Below are 18,225 nucleotides of genomic sequence, written 5' to 3' on the forward strand. Positions count from 1 at the left end.
TCAAACTTTTTGTGCCACTTTTCGCAGCGGTTTCTTGCCAGCTCACGATCGGCCTCCTTCTGGCTGCAGTGACCCGCTTTGTGTGTTTTTCGTTTTTATTTCCCTGTATTGTTATTTTTCTATTTTGTATTTCCTTTTGGGTTCCCATGTAGTTTGTTTTTTTTGCTGTAATTTCTTTTCCTGCATTTGTTTTGTTGTTCCTTTTATTTCCCTGTATGGTTTTTCTTTTTGCTTGTAATAAGGTTCTCTCCTCTTACTTTAGTGCGCCCGGTTGCTACCCGTTACTACTGGTCCAAACCATTGGGTTGTGGATGTGAACTGTATCCTGACTTTTAGATCGAGGAGGATGAGTATCGGCTGGGAGGTTCTGCTCTCAAAGCCGAGAAAGAAGCGCTACCTATGCATTAGATAGTGTTTGTTTGATACAGATCTGATTTTTAAACCTGATAATTAGTCATAAGTTAGCGGATGCTTTTGTTATGGTTGATTTGGTCTGTTGTTGATTACCATATTTACATCATTTAAGAGGTTGTTGTGTGAAGTATAGAGATCAAAAGCTCTTACCATAATTTTATTCTCTTTTTAAAATGATTATATATGCAAGAGTAACGCTACCTAGCATTACCATATATGCAATAACACCAAATATGAAAAATCTATAAATCCACAATTGTTTGAAAAATGACAACCGGACTCTATCGCTAGATATAAATAAGATACAAAGAAGGCACCAAATCAATATTACAGATTAGTGTTATAATTTATATATATATATATATTTTTTTTACAACTATCTTATAATGTTGTTGAGATAGTGCCAACCAATCACCGGACCAATTTTAATTGAAATTGTTACATCAACATTATGTAATAATTATGAGCTAAAATGTAGCATATAGCATTTACTCAATAGTACTATAAGCTACTATATAAAAATATAGATATCGATACTATTATACTATATATATATACTTGCCATCAACACCGTATCATCCTCTTTAACATTAACATTAAAATACTATATCCTCATCGTGGTCGAATCATTGTTATCATAATTGTAACTATTATTCCAATTTTTTAACATTTTAATTTTTAAATATATGCATCCAAACAATATAAATTTAAGTTGGTGGGTTGAGATTTTCATCAGTTTAAATTCTACAATTACAATTTTTTATTTTTTTATTTTTATTTTTTTTGAAAAAAAATCTTATTCTTAATCTAAATCATAGTAGATTAAGGGACACTCATTTTTCCAAACTAACTTGTGATTTTCATAGTTCATAATATATATTGGTATAGATTCCTCCTTGCAAGTTAAAAACACATTATATATATATATATATATATGCTATGGAGCGAACCTTCATTTCATGGCCTACTTTATTATCATGGGGAAGATAATAAACTTGGGTTACTAAAACTGGGCCAAAGGATGAGGGAATCCAAAGGGCTGGAAGGACTTGGGCCACTTAATGGGCCTAAGACTTATAACATGATAGTTGGGCCCATAAAATCTTTAGGGGTTTTAGGCAATTTTCTAGATTATGTTGGACTTAATTGATGAATCCAGAAGCAGTAGGCCCAATTATCCTAACGCTTAAGCTAATTAAATACAAAAGAAAAAAGAAAGAAGAAGACGAATATGATGCAAAATAAAATAATTAAATATCATTCCATCTGATCTAAAAATAATATTAATGTAAATATTTTTATTTCCAGCAGTGAAAATATCTTTGGTGATGAGCTCAGACTACGTAATATATGCCACATCACTAATCTAGACAGGGTAATTAATTAAGTTTGAGCCGACAAAACGTGAATGGATTTCCTAGATTTTAATTTGCAATGAATACGACGATTTAAAATCATTTCAACATCTATTACAAAATAAAGAAAAATAAAAAAATAAAAAAGTCATTTGAATATCCAGTTTAGTTACCCTTTATTTGTTATCATATCTTATTCCTATTATTAGGGTTATAATTGGTAACTATAATTTCGAAGATGACATGCAAACCGAAATGCAATTATAAATATTCCTCGTGTTTTGTAATTATTTTAATTTAGGTAAGACATATCATTCTGTTAAAAAGTCACAACCATTGTTAGACAGACACACACACTTAAGCAGGATGCTGTAGTAATTGTGTTGGGCGGCGCTCTGCGTGCGTGTGCCACCCAAAAAGGTCTATCATTTTGCCTTTCACAAAATTTGCACTAGTCCATAATTCCTTTTTATAATATGCTCTACGCCGGCTCGATGCATTTTTATATTTAAGGGCTTGTTTAGTTTGTGAAGTGAGTATTTTATTAGAAAAATAAATAGTTATTATTAAAAATAGAAGAAAGTGAAATAGAATAGTTATTTTTATTCTTTAGTTTAGTAATAACATCTGTATTCTAATTGGAATTAAACCAAAATTACCAAAAATCCTATCTTTCTTTAAAAAAAAAAAAAAAAAAAAAGGCAGAGCACCTTGAGGTGCCCTGGGGGTGGTGCGACCAGCCCCGATGGATTTGGGAGTGGCCAAGGCCACCTCCGATGAGCCTGGGGGGTCCACCCCAAGGTGCTCTAGGGGTGGTGCGACCACTCCCAGGTCCTGCCAATGGGTGGTCGGCCACCCCTTAAATTATAGGTTTTTCTTTTTAAAAAATAAATTTTAGGTTGAAATAAATGTTTAAATAAAAATGGTTTTTGTTTTTGTTTTTGTTTTTTGTTTTTTTTGTTTTTTTTTTTTTGTGTGCGTGTGTGAGAAAAGTTGTCCATTTTTTCAAGAATAATTATTCCTCTCATTTTTTTTAGAAGAATGGCTATTCCTGTGTATAAGGGATTAGTGATTTCCATAAGTGGGAATCACTATTCTTAGGAATAAGCCTTTACCATATAAAAGAATGACTATTTCATAGGAATAGCTATTTCATTCTAAGAATCTATTCCGCAAACCAAATAGACCATAAAATATTAATTATTTTTATTTGACTGTGCCACGTTGGACAAAGTTATGCAGGTTAGACTTTCATAAATGTGAAAATGAGAAAGTAAATAAATGGATATTCCAATAATTTATATATGTTGATAAATTTATTTCGTTAGGACCTACAGGGCTCATTTGGAAACACCTTAAGGTTGCTTTTTAGTACAAAAGCAAAGCCATTAACAAACAAGTCAAAACATAAAATACTCACAAGACACTCAAAATTACTTTAAATATTTTGCATCGCAACAAAAAGGCTAAAAAATATATGTCTAAATAAGAAAGCATTGTCAAACAAACCCGGCCTTAGTTGTTAACTTTCATGGAAAATCCATTCTTTATGAACTTGAACTGGAACTTGAACTGTAATTAGAAGAAATGGTATTCTATACAGGTCTAAATTATCATTTTCGTGTCTAGAGATTTTCTAAGGCCCTAGTATCGTAAAATTATTATTATTTTTACCATAATTGAGAGCCTTAATTATAGATTATTTATGAACTTTTTACCATATGTTTTAAAAAATTGGAAGGAACCTTTTATTGTACAATTATTAATTGTGGGCCTTAAATATATATATTTTTTAAAAAACTTTTATTATACAATTAGTAGTTTGGGACCTTAATTTATTGTTGGCCTAGGCAAATGTCAAGTTTTTATTTTTATTTTTTTGACATGTACATAAGAAGGGGAGGGGGGAATTAGAAGTTAAAAATAATGATCACCACTTTACGAAGAATGGTCTTTAGCCGATTGAGCTATCCATTGAAAACAAACGCCAAGTTTTATGTCCCCAAGGAGTAACTCAATCGACTAAAAATCAAGCTTCATGAAACGAAGCTCATTAGTTCAAATCTTTCTCCCATTTTTCTCTCCCCGTGGACATATATATATATATATCTCCAACTCATAATATTACTCATTTAATGGCCTACTTTATTATCATGGGGGTATGATAATAAATGGACAGAAATTTCTTCTAAACTAGTTTGAAGGAAATATTCTCCAACCCATATAAAATTGTGCCAAGTGTCTATAAACATTTAAAAAGCACATTAAATTTAATCTAAGTTAGTAAACTGTTATTAATGAAGTTAAGATTTAATGTACAATTTAAATGTTTATAAACACTTTACACTATTTTACATGGGTTGGAGGATATTTTCTTTAGACTGGTTTGGAAGAAATTTTTGTCTATAATAAATTAGGGTTACTAAAAGTGGGCCATAGGTCGAGGGACTCCGAAGGGCTAGAAGGACTTGGGCCGCTATCAGCCAGAAAACCAAACCACTTAATGGGCCTGTGCCCTTCTAACATGATAGAACGGCCCATAAAGTCTTTATTGACTTTTAGTCAATTTTCTTGATTAGGTTGGACTTCTTGAATCCAGAGCAATACAGAAGTTGAAGATAGGCCCATTTTATCACAAACCTTTCAATTTTTTTTTTTTTTTTTTTTTTTTTTTTTTTGTGACATGTCCACATAAGAGGGGATAGGAGACTCGAACTAGTGACCTCCGTTTCATGAGGCGTAGTCTCTAGCAGATTAATCTATCCCTTGGAGACCCAAAGCTTCCCCTTTGAACATTAGTTGATTTCTAAAAATAAAAAGTTCGGAAATGAAGATGAAAAAGTTGGCTCTTGTAAAATTGCTAAAAAGTCAACTCTTATATAATTACTGTATAATTGATGTGGAGTCCCAATAAACAGTTGAATTTATTAACTTTTTTTAATAATGGTTGATCTAATGGTTTATGAGCATTACCACATCAGTCCAGTGTACAAAAATTATATAAAAATTGAGTTTGTAACATTGCTCTTATGGAAATATTTTTCTTTCGACCAGTGAAAATATCTTAGGGATGAGCTCAGACTACGTAATTTATGCCATGTCACAAATCTACAAAGGGTAAATTATTAATAATTAGCATCAAGAAGCTTAGATTAGATGCAAGTCGGCGCTTAAGCTTTCGAATATTTGACATATGACAAAACGTTAATTAGTTGATTTCCTAGATTTTATTTGCAGTGAATACGACGATTTAAATCATATCAACATCCACTTTAGTTATCCTTTGTTTGGTCTCATATCTTATTCCTATAATTATTGGTACTATAATCTCGAACACGACATGTAAACCAAAATGCAATCATAATTAATCCTCATGTTTTGTAATTATTTTAATTTTAGGTAAGACATATCTTTTTGTTAATAAAAAAATCACAAAATTAAGCATTAGATATTGTTGTAATTGTGTTGGGCCGGCTGCGTGCGTGTACGAGCCGAAAAGGTCTATGATTATGCCTTTCACAAAATTTGCATTAATCTATTACTTGGTTTTAGCAACTTCCACCTCAAAGCTAATTATGCCTTAGGGCCGGCTCAACGCCATTTAAGGACTAAAGGGACAAGTTTAAGTGATATATCTAGAAGCATTGTCAAATGAACCCTTACTTTTTTAAAAAAAAATTATTAACTTTCATGAAAAGTCTGTACTCCCTCTTAAAAGTCTATTAGAATGATAGTTAAGTTCTTAAATTTTTCTTAATTATCGGTTTACGTGGTTAGAAAGATTAATAACTTGATCCAACTTGTGGACGAAACATAACTTAATTATTGTAGTATTTGGTTCTAAAACATTAAAACCTAGAAGAACCTAAGCATTTGTTTCAAATGTACCTCACAATACATAAATTTATCCTACATTGATGTGCTTATATATCCTACATTCTACAGGAAAAAAGGAAAAAAAAAAGAAAAAAGAAAAAGAAAGAAAGAAACCAATGCTCTGAACCACCTTCCTCCTCATTATATAATTAGAAGTATATGCATGCAAATTGCAATTGATAGATATAGAGTCTAGAACATGTGGAACTAGGGCTGCCAATGCATTGAGAACCACCCATATATGTCAACATGTATTTGCTATATATATCCATTGAAATTTGGGACCATGCTCAAAGGTGGTCTAATAATAAAACATAAAAAGGTTGATTTATGTGGTAAGAGTCTTGATCTTAGTGGCATTCCTATCAGATTTAAGGTTCAAATCATCATTGGCGTAAACAATCCTTTGGAGCCATGCTTGCCGGAGTTTTACCCTGATCCATGTGTGTTAAACTACAATTTATCCCAAAAGTTTAAGCTAATAGAAATATATAAATTTAATCATTTAATTATTACTTTAACAGTCCCTATCACGTGTGGGATCAAACTCCCTTTTAATAAATGATAAGTGCCGAATGTTGCACATTTAAGTCTCTTAACTCGCATATGTTAATTCATTAGCATTGTTATTTGTTTGATTTTGTATTTTTTTTTTTGTGTGTTTTTTTTTTAATTTTAATTTTATTATTATTATTATTATTTTTTATTTTTTTTATTTTTTATATTGTGTGTGTTTTTTTGTGTTTTCAGGTGTTTAACAAAGATACAAGAAAAACCATTGATTTTGGGCTTAAAATACACTTTGAGATGACTTAGCATACATCTTCATATTTTGATCATAAATTTATACTGGAGTCTTGGATTGAAGTGAAACTAGTGGCATTGGAAAGCTAACTCCAAATGCTACAAATCATATTGAAATACAAAATTTCTAATTATGATGTTTGCTATGCCAAAATCATCCCGCAAGATAAGATCAAAATCTGTTGAGTGCGCAGGTGCGCTCGAGCGCACCATAAGTGGGATCGAACGCACTCATTCTGAAAAGTCCGGAAAGAGCCCAAATCCACCCTAGAGAAGGTTTTTAGTCTCCTACTTGGACTATGAGACTGACCTACGACTTTTTTAGGATTCCTAGGGTTTCTAGGACTTGTTTGCTCCGTATAAATAGACCCATAAGGTTCCATAGAAGGTGTGCTTAGTTTTAGACATAAATAATCTTCTTGAAGGCTTGACAAGTTGAAGAGGAGAAGATCATGGCAAGAGGCCATCCCAGATTCCTAGCACCCCGATGAGTAACTAAATTCGTAATAGGACGTTGATGTAGCCCTTTCCAAATAACAATGGTTTAATTGTATTTTAATTTGAGTTTTTCTATATGCATGATAATTGTATAGCTGTGAGAATTGATCTTAATGTTTATATTCAATTATTATGAATTATTCTCTTGTTTTAGAAAGTCTTTTATATTTATTGAACTCAATTCTTCATATTTTCTGTGATTATATGAATGATTGTTAAACAACGATTTTAACTGACATATGATCAAGAGGGTTAGATAGGCCATACCTAGGGAAGATGGACTGTACTACACCCTAGTTTAGTATAATTTAGGTAGACAGTTTGTGCCAACCGAAGATGGGTTATACTATTCCCTTGATTATATGTAGCCTATTAAGAAATTAGATAATCCATACTTAGGGAAGATGAATCGTACTTCGTCTTAGTGATTAGGTAGACGGTTCGTGTCAACCGAAGATGGATTATACTTATTCCTTAATGACGGTATTTTCTTGATTACTCGAGTGAGATGAGCCCTATATCATCCATATTATGAATTTTCATTATTAATTTATGATTAACAATTGTTATGCGGTTAGTGGTGAAATCAACCCCTTATTCTATCTCTCATACTTTTTACCTTTATTTTTATGCATTTATTTTTATAAAAACAAAACAATTCAATCATCTTTTAAATTAAGTTATATTTGATCTTGAAAAGCTTGATAACAACACACACACAGTCTTTGAGATTCGACACTCTCAATATATCCCTATCCTATGAGGATTGTGAGTGGTTATTTTATTATTGATATTTTTGGACATAAAGAAAAAACCACATCAATATGTGAGACCCAACACATAAAATATTTAATTTAAATGAGAGGTAAATTGACGGAGTCAAGGTTCAATCCCAAGACCTTTGACTCTAATATCATATTAAACTATCATTTATTCCAAAAACTGAAAGGAATGCTTTGCGCTCATCTGAAATTTTCCGATGGAGATAAGTACACGAAGTGACCTTACTTTACAAGAATTCCCCATCATCGACCCAAAGAAAAAAAAGGTGGTCTAATAAGAATTAGACGGAAGTCAGGTAATATGGATGCATGCAACCATGATCCCCAAATCTGGTTACCCGGCCATATATAACTTGCTTTATTAATTCAAGTGGAAATTCGTCATTGCTCCAGAAACCCTAGTGCGTTTGATCCTGCCTTTCTTTTTGATCTTTTTGGTTGGCCAGGGTGGTTGGTACAGGTACTTGGTATATATGAAAAGTAAAAAGATGGTAGCTATAGAGTCGTATTCTTCAATATCTATCTACCAAATGATTTGCTATGTATTCTTTCTATCACGCCCTGTATTCATACCCTGCCATTGAGTATTCCATGACGTACATTATACGTTTTTGATACTTCTTAAATTCCCATTCCCACTCTACCCTCATAGCTCTAACAAAATCCACGCAGAAGATAAATTTAAAATAGAAACCCATCAGTAGGAGAAACCACCAATAAAATATCAAATAAGAGTGATAAAATTCAGCCAAGTTATTATATATAAAACACGAAAATGTTTCTATATGCATGCGTAAATTGTAAATGGTAGGATGAGTTTCATAATGTACGGGCAAATTCGTCTTTTTGGGAAGTTAAGGTTGCCACAAGGGATAGCCAAGAATAATGAATATCTCCGCGTCTACAGGGGGTAGACATGATGAGAGGAAAACAGTGACATTGCGGTGGAGCCCACGGTATATTAGAGAAGCCGCATCCTCCTATTGGTTGCGGTCAAGTTGGGGAACCCTGACGGTGCCACGTCATACCATAACGGAGTTCCACCCTCCACCCCCGAAACAAATGATGTGTACAGGCACACTATGATGAAACGTGGGACCCATATGATTGAATCTCAGGCCCACATCCTAATTGCTTTTGTATTTCAAAAATTTATGTAGATATGTCATATGATGTCGGATGTCCTGGGTGGGGTCAGCTTTTTTATTTTTTATTTTTTATTTTTGATCGATTACGACTGACGAGGGTTTATTTATACATTAATACAATATAATTTTATAATAAACAATATGTATACTTTTTTTCTCGTTAAAAAAAATAAAATAAAAAAATTGTACATTTAGAATAGGTTATTGCTGATATTGTCGTTTGTAAAAAGGATAAATGCAAATAATCCTCTTGAAAATGATGTAAACATTCTTGAGGTTTGATATGTGATTGTTTGCTTGTTTTTTTTTTTTCTGTGAATCGTGATTGTTTGTTTTTAGTGATGAGATTTGCATTCAAACAGTTATTTGATGTTTATGAGATACACTTCATATGGATCATTTTATGGTTCAAAAAAAAATATATATTTGTAAATATTATAAGACCGTGAGTTATATACAAAATCTGTTGAATGGCAAACATATTAACGAATGGATTTTAGACATGCATGATTTAATGATTTAAGGAACAAGCAATTGTCCATTATAGAATTCTATTAATTATGTGTCTAAATGTTGTCTAACATTTTACTCATAAAATTACTCATTAATTTTTATCGTGACTCGTGAGGATGATGTAAGAGTGGAAGGTGGTGATGTGAATTTTTACTGTTTTCCTATGGTGTATACTGTATTAAGAAATCAGAAAGCATGCTACAAGCAATTGTACTTGTAAAAATATAAAATCTCCCATGATGGAAGACTTAAATTGAGCCACGTCAGATAACGAAAGTATTGTGGGACCCATCGGATGCCACTGGGACAGGGCGGTGCATGCCTCGAGTCTCTACCAAATTAAATCAAATGGCAGTAAAAAAGGCTTCTTCAGTTCTTCTGGAGCTATGATCAAACGGCTTTAGCCACTCACACAATAATTACAGTGCGAGTGTGAAAACCGTAGAAAGTTGCCGTCATCTCCTCTGCTTCTTGTGGGCAAAACTGCACGTGGTGCTTTTGAACGGCAATCAACCTGGAATGACTTTGGGACCCACTTAGGGACTCAGACATGGACCCACCAGGGACCACGCGATGGGACCCACACTCGACCACGACCCAGCCAAACTACCATCCAAGTTGCGAGCTCAATGATAGTGGCTAGCCCACGCCGGACCGCAAGCCGCCACGTACAGGGGCTCCCAGGCCATCATTTCCCTAGCGCGGGACCCACATTCCACTACACTGACCCTGCCCCCCACCCCTCCGGCGCAGCTCAGCCAGCTCCACAAAAGCTTAGCCGGTTCTTTTCGTATTTGGAGCAGCGTCTCTTTCGTGACACCTGAAGACGGTTCGTGCGGCCTACTCTATGAAAAACCACCCGTGAAGAGCTAGTAACAGCCTAGGATAATATAAAACAATGACGGGCTAATCAAAATACGCCACGTATATCCCATTGAATGGGTTACGTATGTCTTGTAGTTTTTGTAAACCAGCACGGAACGGAACAAAACTGTGAGCTGTTAGAACGGGGCTTGGGGCTCCGTAACAGCGACTCGGTGAGAGACGTCATCATTATGGCTGTGGGAGTGGAACGGAAACGTATCGCTCACGAGCAAAATTATTCTTTCTGTTCTATACTAAATAAATAATGATATTCTTTTTTTATATCTTCAAAAATAAAAATATTTATCGACTTTTTATTTATTTATTATTTTTGCATTCAAACCATATATATATATATATATATGGTTTGAATGCAAAAATAATAAATATATGGTTAATGATATTCGTGAAGGGATAACATTGGTAATGATATTCGTGGTTAATGGGAGAGTGCTTGTGTGGATAACCAGCAATCATTTGAATACTTATCTAAACTCTAATCAATTCACAAGCTAGCTTTATCATCGATTTTCTTCTAGTAGTTGCTAAATGCGTTGGTAATGATTTTTACATCTGTAATATTTTCCCTAAGAGTTATATATAAATATTATATACTGCCGCATGCTGAGAAATATGTACTAAACAATGAATCAGAATTGATGGATTTAATCCATTATATAACGTAGTTGATTTTACTCAAGATGTTTGTTCTACAAATTTTGCAATAGTGAGACTTGGAGAAATAAGCTAAATTAATTTTAGGCTGACAATTTGTGTTCACCTGTCGCGTTTGGATCATATCGAGTCATAGGTATAAAATTATGTGGATCAACCCAAACATGACCCATTAAATTAAATATGTCAAATTTCTCAACTGTAACATAATCCATTTAAATAAGCGGATAACACGACATTTAATTCACACTTTGTGTTGGATTGACCCAAACATAACTTATTTCAACATGTTTCGACCTCTATCATCTGTGCTGTGCATATGATTATAAATGCAATGCAAACTTCCTTATGTGGTTAGCATCTTAGTAACTTGAAATGAGAAATTGAGTATGTAAATTTGTACAATTCAATTCCTCTTAGTTGCACAGACCATGCATGCCACACTAACCACAAATCCTAAACACCATAAATAACTCTAAAGCAACAACAATCAAATTTGAAATTTCCAACTATATATTTCATTTAATATTAATAGAAATCGAAAGAGAATGTGAAATAGGCAAGAAAGAGAGAGAAAGAGGTTTACGAAGGAGGATCTGAACCTAGAGGGATAGAAGGGGCGATATTTGAAGGTGAAGAGGGAGTGGTGTGAACTTGCAATGCAGCATTGGTGACGATTGCACTGAGAGGAAGGCTAGGAAACGGCGTGAGCTTTAGTTCATAGCTATGGAAGAGTGGAAAAAGAAGGCGAATCAGAGAGAGTGAGAGGCCGGGAGAGGAGATATGAGCGGCATGAGATTGAGTAGGTTTTTTTTTTTTTTTTTTTAGGTATAGACTTTACGGTTTATATTTTTTCGTGACAAAAATAAAATAATTTTTTAATTTACTCGTGTTATCCAAGTCACCCATGGATTAAGTGGATCGACTTGATCATTAATATTCGTGTCTAATTGGGTCCTCAACCCAATTTGACTCGAATTCAATTATATTAAACCTTAACTAGCTAAATAATTTCGTATCGAATTCTTGTTAAGTTTATAAGCCGGCCATATAAAAAATTACTAGCCCTAATAAAATTCATCTCATGCAAAGATTGTAATGGAAAGGAGGTATCTTCACTCATACATACAATTGTTGAGATGGAAAAAGGAATATGTAAGATTAGAAATATAAGAAATAATAAGACTGAAATGAAAGTAGTACAATTCCCATTTGGAAAACCTTAGCACTCCCGACCACTATTTGTGCTGCTGAAGCACTAAAGTAAGAGACTTATTAGGCCCCCAAAAAAGGTAAAACAATCTCAACACAACGTCTAATTACTAGAATTATGAGAGTTCAACATTAATGCTGTTGGACACCCAACCTATTAGCCCAGAAAGGACAAGCCAATTCCATCACTTATGTTAGAGCAGGCAAGATTGTGCGAAACATCCATGAGATGAAGTGTCACCCCAACACCTCATCATCATCATCATCATCATCCCAATTCTATTACGGTTAAGACTTGAAGATGGTGGAAATGGTAGGGACATGAGAAAGGAGTTGGCTCTAATAGGGGCCACCATGCCTGATCATTCTTAGAGAGAGAGAGAGAAAGATGGGTTTGTGGGTGACTTTTTGGCTGGTGGCTGTTCCATTACGTCACCACCAATATCCTCCTATTTTTATTCTCTCCTCTTCGGGTCTTTCTGGAGGCTTTTCAGATTTGTTGATTGGTCTGTGCCGTTAGTTTCATCTGACTTCACCGTTTGCTCTCTCATCTCTCTCACGCACATATTCCATCTCTGTAACTCTCGGTTGGGTCTCTATCAGTTGCGGGTGGAGGTGGCAGTAGAGACGCCATTCCTTGCTCTGCTTAAGCCAATTTTGCGCCACCCTTTTTTCCCGCCCAAAATCTTCCCCACCAATTCAGCTTAACCCGACAACGAGAGATAATGAGAGCTTATGATATAGAAAACCAGCTGCTACGACAACTTTTTTATTCAATTATTTTTTTCCTTCTTTTTTAGCATTAGGGTTTCTCCTCCTTATTTAACCCTACTTGTTTTCTATTCTTCTGGTCCTCAGCTTTTCCTTTTTCCCAAGCCCCTCGGGATTCGGTCCTCGACAGCCTCGGAGACAGTTTGTGAGAGGGCTTCAATTCCCGAGGAGACACCTTAAAGTAACAACTCTTTTGTATTTTGTGGTCTTTCTTTCTTGTCTCATATATAGGAGCTTTTCCTCTATGCTTGGGAGTGAAGTTGAGAAAATTCCCAGACCATAATATCAATCTATTTTTGGAGAAAAAGGGTTTGCTGGTTGGTGGAAGATTCACTCGCCCACTGATCACCTGCCACCCCAGAGGCCCAGATCTGTAAGCTCTCTCTCTCTCTCTCTCTCTCTGGTACTTCTTCTTCTTGATTTTCTGCATTTTATGGTATGGTATGATACGTACACTGGATCTTTGTTTTTGAGACTTGAATGTGCTTAGTTTGCAGATCTAAAATCTCAAGGAGAATTCTCTTCTACAATCCTAATAGAAAAAAATGGGCATTATGCTTTTGTGATTTAGAAACAAAAAAAGAAGAGAAAAGAATAATATCGAGAGTGATCTATCCTTCCATATCACAAACATACACTTCTTTCTGCCTTCTCTTTGTTCTCCATTTTCTTTCTCTTCATTACACTCCATGATTAGATGTTAACCATCATGCATTTAAAGCGTTGGAGAGTTCTTGTCGTGGGAATCACAATGAGTAACACTCATAATTGGAGATAACTTATATTTTTGTTTTAATACGAGAAATATCTCGTCTGGTAATCATGTTTGATGAGTATATATATATCCCAACATATCACGCATAATCAATTAATCAAAAAATGTGTTACACGCGTAAATTATGGTAAGAAAATTCATGTAATATATATCTTTTCCACTAAAAACAAATTAATCTTTAATTTGAGTGATGTAGCAGTAAAGAGAATTTTATAATTAAGCTAGCCTACGGGTATTTTTTTTTATTTTTTGCAATTGTTATCTGTTTAGATTTAATTACTGTCAGGATCTATTCAATTTTTTTATATATAGAAAGCTCATATCATGCACATATTCTTTAATTTCGATGTACTTTCTCTGTGTGATATTCAAGATTGGCCACTAAATAGGTACAAACAGCGCTCCTTAATGAATAAGAAACTTTTTGTGCACGACATATTAATAAAAACTGTTTTAGCATTAGACCTTGTTTGTTTTGGCCTAAATCATTTCTAGAAATTATTTTCCACACTTTCGGGTCTTAGAGCATCTGAAAATTTAGTCAAACAAAACATTTATAGTTGACCACATTGGCAGCCCCGCTCGATCTACCAGGATGGTAATGTCACTAATCGTGGTAACCCTTGAACACATGACACTGGTACTTGTGGAGGTTCATGTTGTCTTTGTGTGGTTTCTTTCTCTACAATGAAGATGAGTTGTTGTCTACCAAGTGTTTTTGAGGAATTTCCTCAAACATTTTCCTACTCATTTTCAAGCATGCTACAAAAAGAAAAATTAAAAATTAAAAAAAAGAAGCTCATTTTCCATAGAAAAATATTTTACGTTGAAATAAATGGGGCTTTATTTTATTCATCGGAGAAAATACACTTAACCATCCCAAAGTATCACTATGAAACTTGTACCTCCAAAGTTTAAAGAGTGATAATCGACCACATCAGCTGTTGGGGTGGTTTCGGATCGACTTGCCAATCCAATAAGCATAAACCCAAACACAATTTCTTTAGTTAAAGGGGTCAGACCTTAAACTCAAACACGACCCGCAAGTGACCAGACACTACCGTCTTAACCCGTTTAAAAAACGAGTCGACCCATTTAGTCCAACTGCGACATGTTTAACTTGTTTGACCTAATTCAACATAACTCGTTTGACCCATTTCGACCCGAACACAACTTGTTTGACCCGTTTCAACATGTATTTATTATATATCAAATACATGTAATTTCATGGGTCAACATGCACTTGATGGTATTTTTTTAGTTAATACAAAAGTGGCCGGAGTAATTTAAGAGGATTATTTACCTCATATTTCATGCGAAATTAAGATATATCAAAGTTCTTTGACTCCTTTCAAAGATTATGAAATTTGGAGGCAAGAATAGTCAATGTAGAATAATTATCTAATTCTTTAGAAGAAACTTTTGCATATGATACTACATTCTGTAATGATAAAAACTTTTAGCATGCATCCTTTTGAGACTTTAATTAGACATTTACTTTCTTCCATACTAAAGTTAACATGATTCTAAAGTGTGATAATTTAGTCAATAAATTTACTTCTTCTTCTAATGTTATTCTATACCACGCCTTATTTAGATCTTTTTGCATTTGTAACCTATTTCCTAGCTTGTCTTTCTTTCTGGCAAATAAGCTCTGCAGTAAGAGCAAAAGAATACACCTTGCTTGTGATATCTACATCCATTGGAAAGGTTGATTAATAATCAGTACTTTTCAACTTTAATGACAGTAGCTTTTATTTTTTTCTTTTCTTAAACTCACTCTCTTTTAAATTGATTTTACAATTTGTGCTTGTTGAGTACTTTGCTTTGTGTTATTGTACCTAGTGAGAAAGGGGAAGTTACTCACTATTTTATGCTCAAAAGTAACATACTTATGAGTATGCTCTATGTATTGCAGAACCCAAGACATAAGCGGGGGAATATGAATACTTTTTCTCATGTACCCCCTGGTTTTCGGTTTCATCCAACAGATGAAGAACTGGTTGATTATTACCTTAGAAAAAAGGTTACATCACGAAGGATTGACCTTGATGTCATTAAAGATGTTGACCTCTACAAAATTGAGCCGTGGGATCTTCAAGGTAGTTCAAATTCCTAAAAAAATTTCAATTCCAAACTTATGCTAAGAGATTAGACAATAAAACAAAACATGTACAGAAATTAACTTTTGTACATTTCTGCAACATTTGAAAAGAGATATGCAGGATAGGAACAGAAGACCAAAGTGACTGGTACTTTTTTAGCCATAAAGACAAGAAGTATCCAACAGGAACCCGCACAAATAGGGCCACAACAGCAGGTTTTTGGAAAGCAACAGGAAGAGATAAGGCCATATACTCCAAGCATGACTTAGTTGGAATGAGGAAGACCTTGGTCTTTTACAAAGGTCGAGCCCCAAATGGACAAAAATCAGACTGGATTATGCATGAATACCGGCTTGAAACAGATGAAAATGGGACTCCACAGGTAAGTACTTCAAAATCATCTTCAATTGCTTATCTACTTTCTTAGATAAATGTTGTCTTTGCATTTACATAGAAAATGTCTTAATTGGTGTAAAACCTTATTGTAAGAATTGCAGTATAATGTTTTTTGGACATAAATTTCCTCCAAACCAGTCTTGAGGAAATATCTTTCAATCCATTTAAAATAATATCAAGTGTCTATAAACATTTAAAACATTAGTCTAAGTCAGTAAATTGTTATTAATAACCTTAAGAATTTAATGTGCATTTTAAATGTTTATAGACATTTGACACTATTTTAAATAGGTTTGATGATATTTCCTCCAGACTGGTTTAGAGGAAATTTCTGTCCATTTTTTTTTTTTTTTTTCTGTCTGAATTAATGCATGCAACAAATGATCTCAAATGTTCTCCAAGTTTTTTGAAAACTAATGCCTCAATATCTAGTTGCATGGCAACCAACTGACAGACAAGAGAACTAATATTATCCAGTTCATTTGAACTGGAGAGGATCTTGTTTCCCAGACAAGATATGTTAGATTTGGTCATTAGTTGACCAACTTTTTGTTTCTTTTACAATCACTCTTTTGGGCATTATTGAAAGTGTGTGCATCAATTTTTCATGCACTGAGTTTAATTTGTGCAATTGATATTGCAGGAAGAAGGTTGGGTTGTCTGCAGGGTATTCAAGAAAAAGATAACAGCAATGCGCAAAGTGAGCGAGCATGAATCACCATGTTGGTATGATGATCAAGTCTCATTTATGCCGGAGATGGACTCACCTAAGCACAACTCCCACAGTAATCTGGTGTACCAACAACTCCCTTATCATTGCAAGAAAGAGCTAGATCTGCCATACAACCTTCCCCGGGAGCACTTCCTCCAGCTCCCACTTCTAGAGAGCCCAAAAATGCTCCAATCCGCCGCCACCGTAAGCTCATACGGCGGCATTGACATAAACCATGCAGCCGCCACCCTGCAGTACTCCTCTTCACTCTCACAACAAATTCAAATACCCCATGAACACAGCTTTCATGCGATGGATCAAATGACAACAGATTGGAGAGTGCTAGACAAGTTTGTTGCTTCTCAACTCAGCCCAGATGGTGCAGCCAACATGTTTCACGCATCAGGCAACACGAATAATGTTCTTGTCAGCAGACACTTGGAAAAGCAAGAAATGGTGCCGGAAAATGATGCCTCCGTGTCAAGCTCTAGCAATTGTCAAATTGAGTTTTGGAAGTGACATTATAATTTGCTTAAATACTGATCATAGGATATTATTATAAGTTGGAAAAGAAAAAGGGAAGTAGTGATTTAAATTCATGTACATAATAAACTAAGCCTGTATAGCTGTTGGTGGGCTTCTGGCTCTTCGATCTCCTAGTATTAAGTTAATTATTAATATCGCTAAAATAGTTAGTGACAAATTAAATCATGTTTCTTGTATAAAGGAGATATCCTTGGAGTTTCATCGAGCTTTGCTTGTAGTGGGCTTTATTATTTTCGGATATTCTACTTAATGAATTAATTAGTTTTTAGTATAAATATATAACATATTGTTTTTCGTTTATAAAGCTCTAGCTTATATGATTCTTCTTCAACAGATTGTTTCATTCTTTCCATCTTTCATTTTCGTGGTTCTATATTTTCTTTGCTTTCAATTATGCTCTCAAGAGAAATGAGAACATATAATATTGCTCGATCATGTGCACCATCTATTTGCCAAGACGAAAATCAATTGAAAAGTTGAATAATCCCACTTGTCTCTTTTATGAGGTTCATTAGGAATTAATTACTAATTATATACTATGTTAAATCAATCACTTTTAGGATAAGTGAATTTAATCATTTAATTAATATAACACTCTCCTTGAGCGATAAAGACAAGGTTCAAACTTAGAACATTTTTTACTTTAATACCATTTTAAATTACCACTTATCCCAAAATTTTAAACTAATGAAAAATAATGAATTTAATAATTTAATTAATATTCTAAGACTATGAAGCTTTGCAGATAAAAATATGATTTATTTGGCATATTAAAAAAA

General features: G+C 34.0%; 1 protein-coding gene across 1 annotated transcript; it reads left to right on the forward strand.

The window, feature by feature from the left end:
- The first annotated feature begins 13,040 nt into the window (after window positions 1–13,040).
- On the forward strand, window positions 13,041–17,716 carry NAC101 (NAC-domain protein 101). Its single transcript, XM_059595507.2, has 4 exons — window positions 13,041–13,285; window positions 15,606–15,789; window positions 15,903–16,174; window positions 16,832–17,716. Exons 2-4 carry the CDS (start codon window positions 15,630–15,632, stop codon window positions 17,417–17,419), a joined length of 1,020 nt encoding a protein of 339 aa, XP_059451490.1. The 5' UTR covers window positions 13,041–13,285; window positions 15,606–15,629; the 3' UTR covers window positions 17,420–17,716.
- The last annotated feature ends 509 nt before the right edge of the window (window positions 17,717–18,225 follow it).

The sequence above is a fragment of the Corylus avellana genome, chromosome 5 (genome assembly GCF_965113065.1).
Source record: "Corylus avellana chromosome 5, dhCorAvel1.hap1.2, whole genome shotgun sequence".
Taxonomy (NCBI): domain Eukaryota; kingdom Viridiplantae; phylum Streptophyta; class Magnoliopsida; order Fagales; family Betulaceae; genus Corylus; species Corylus avellana.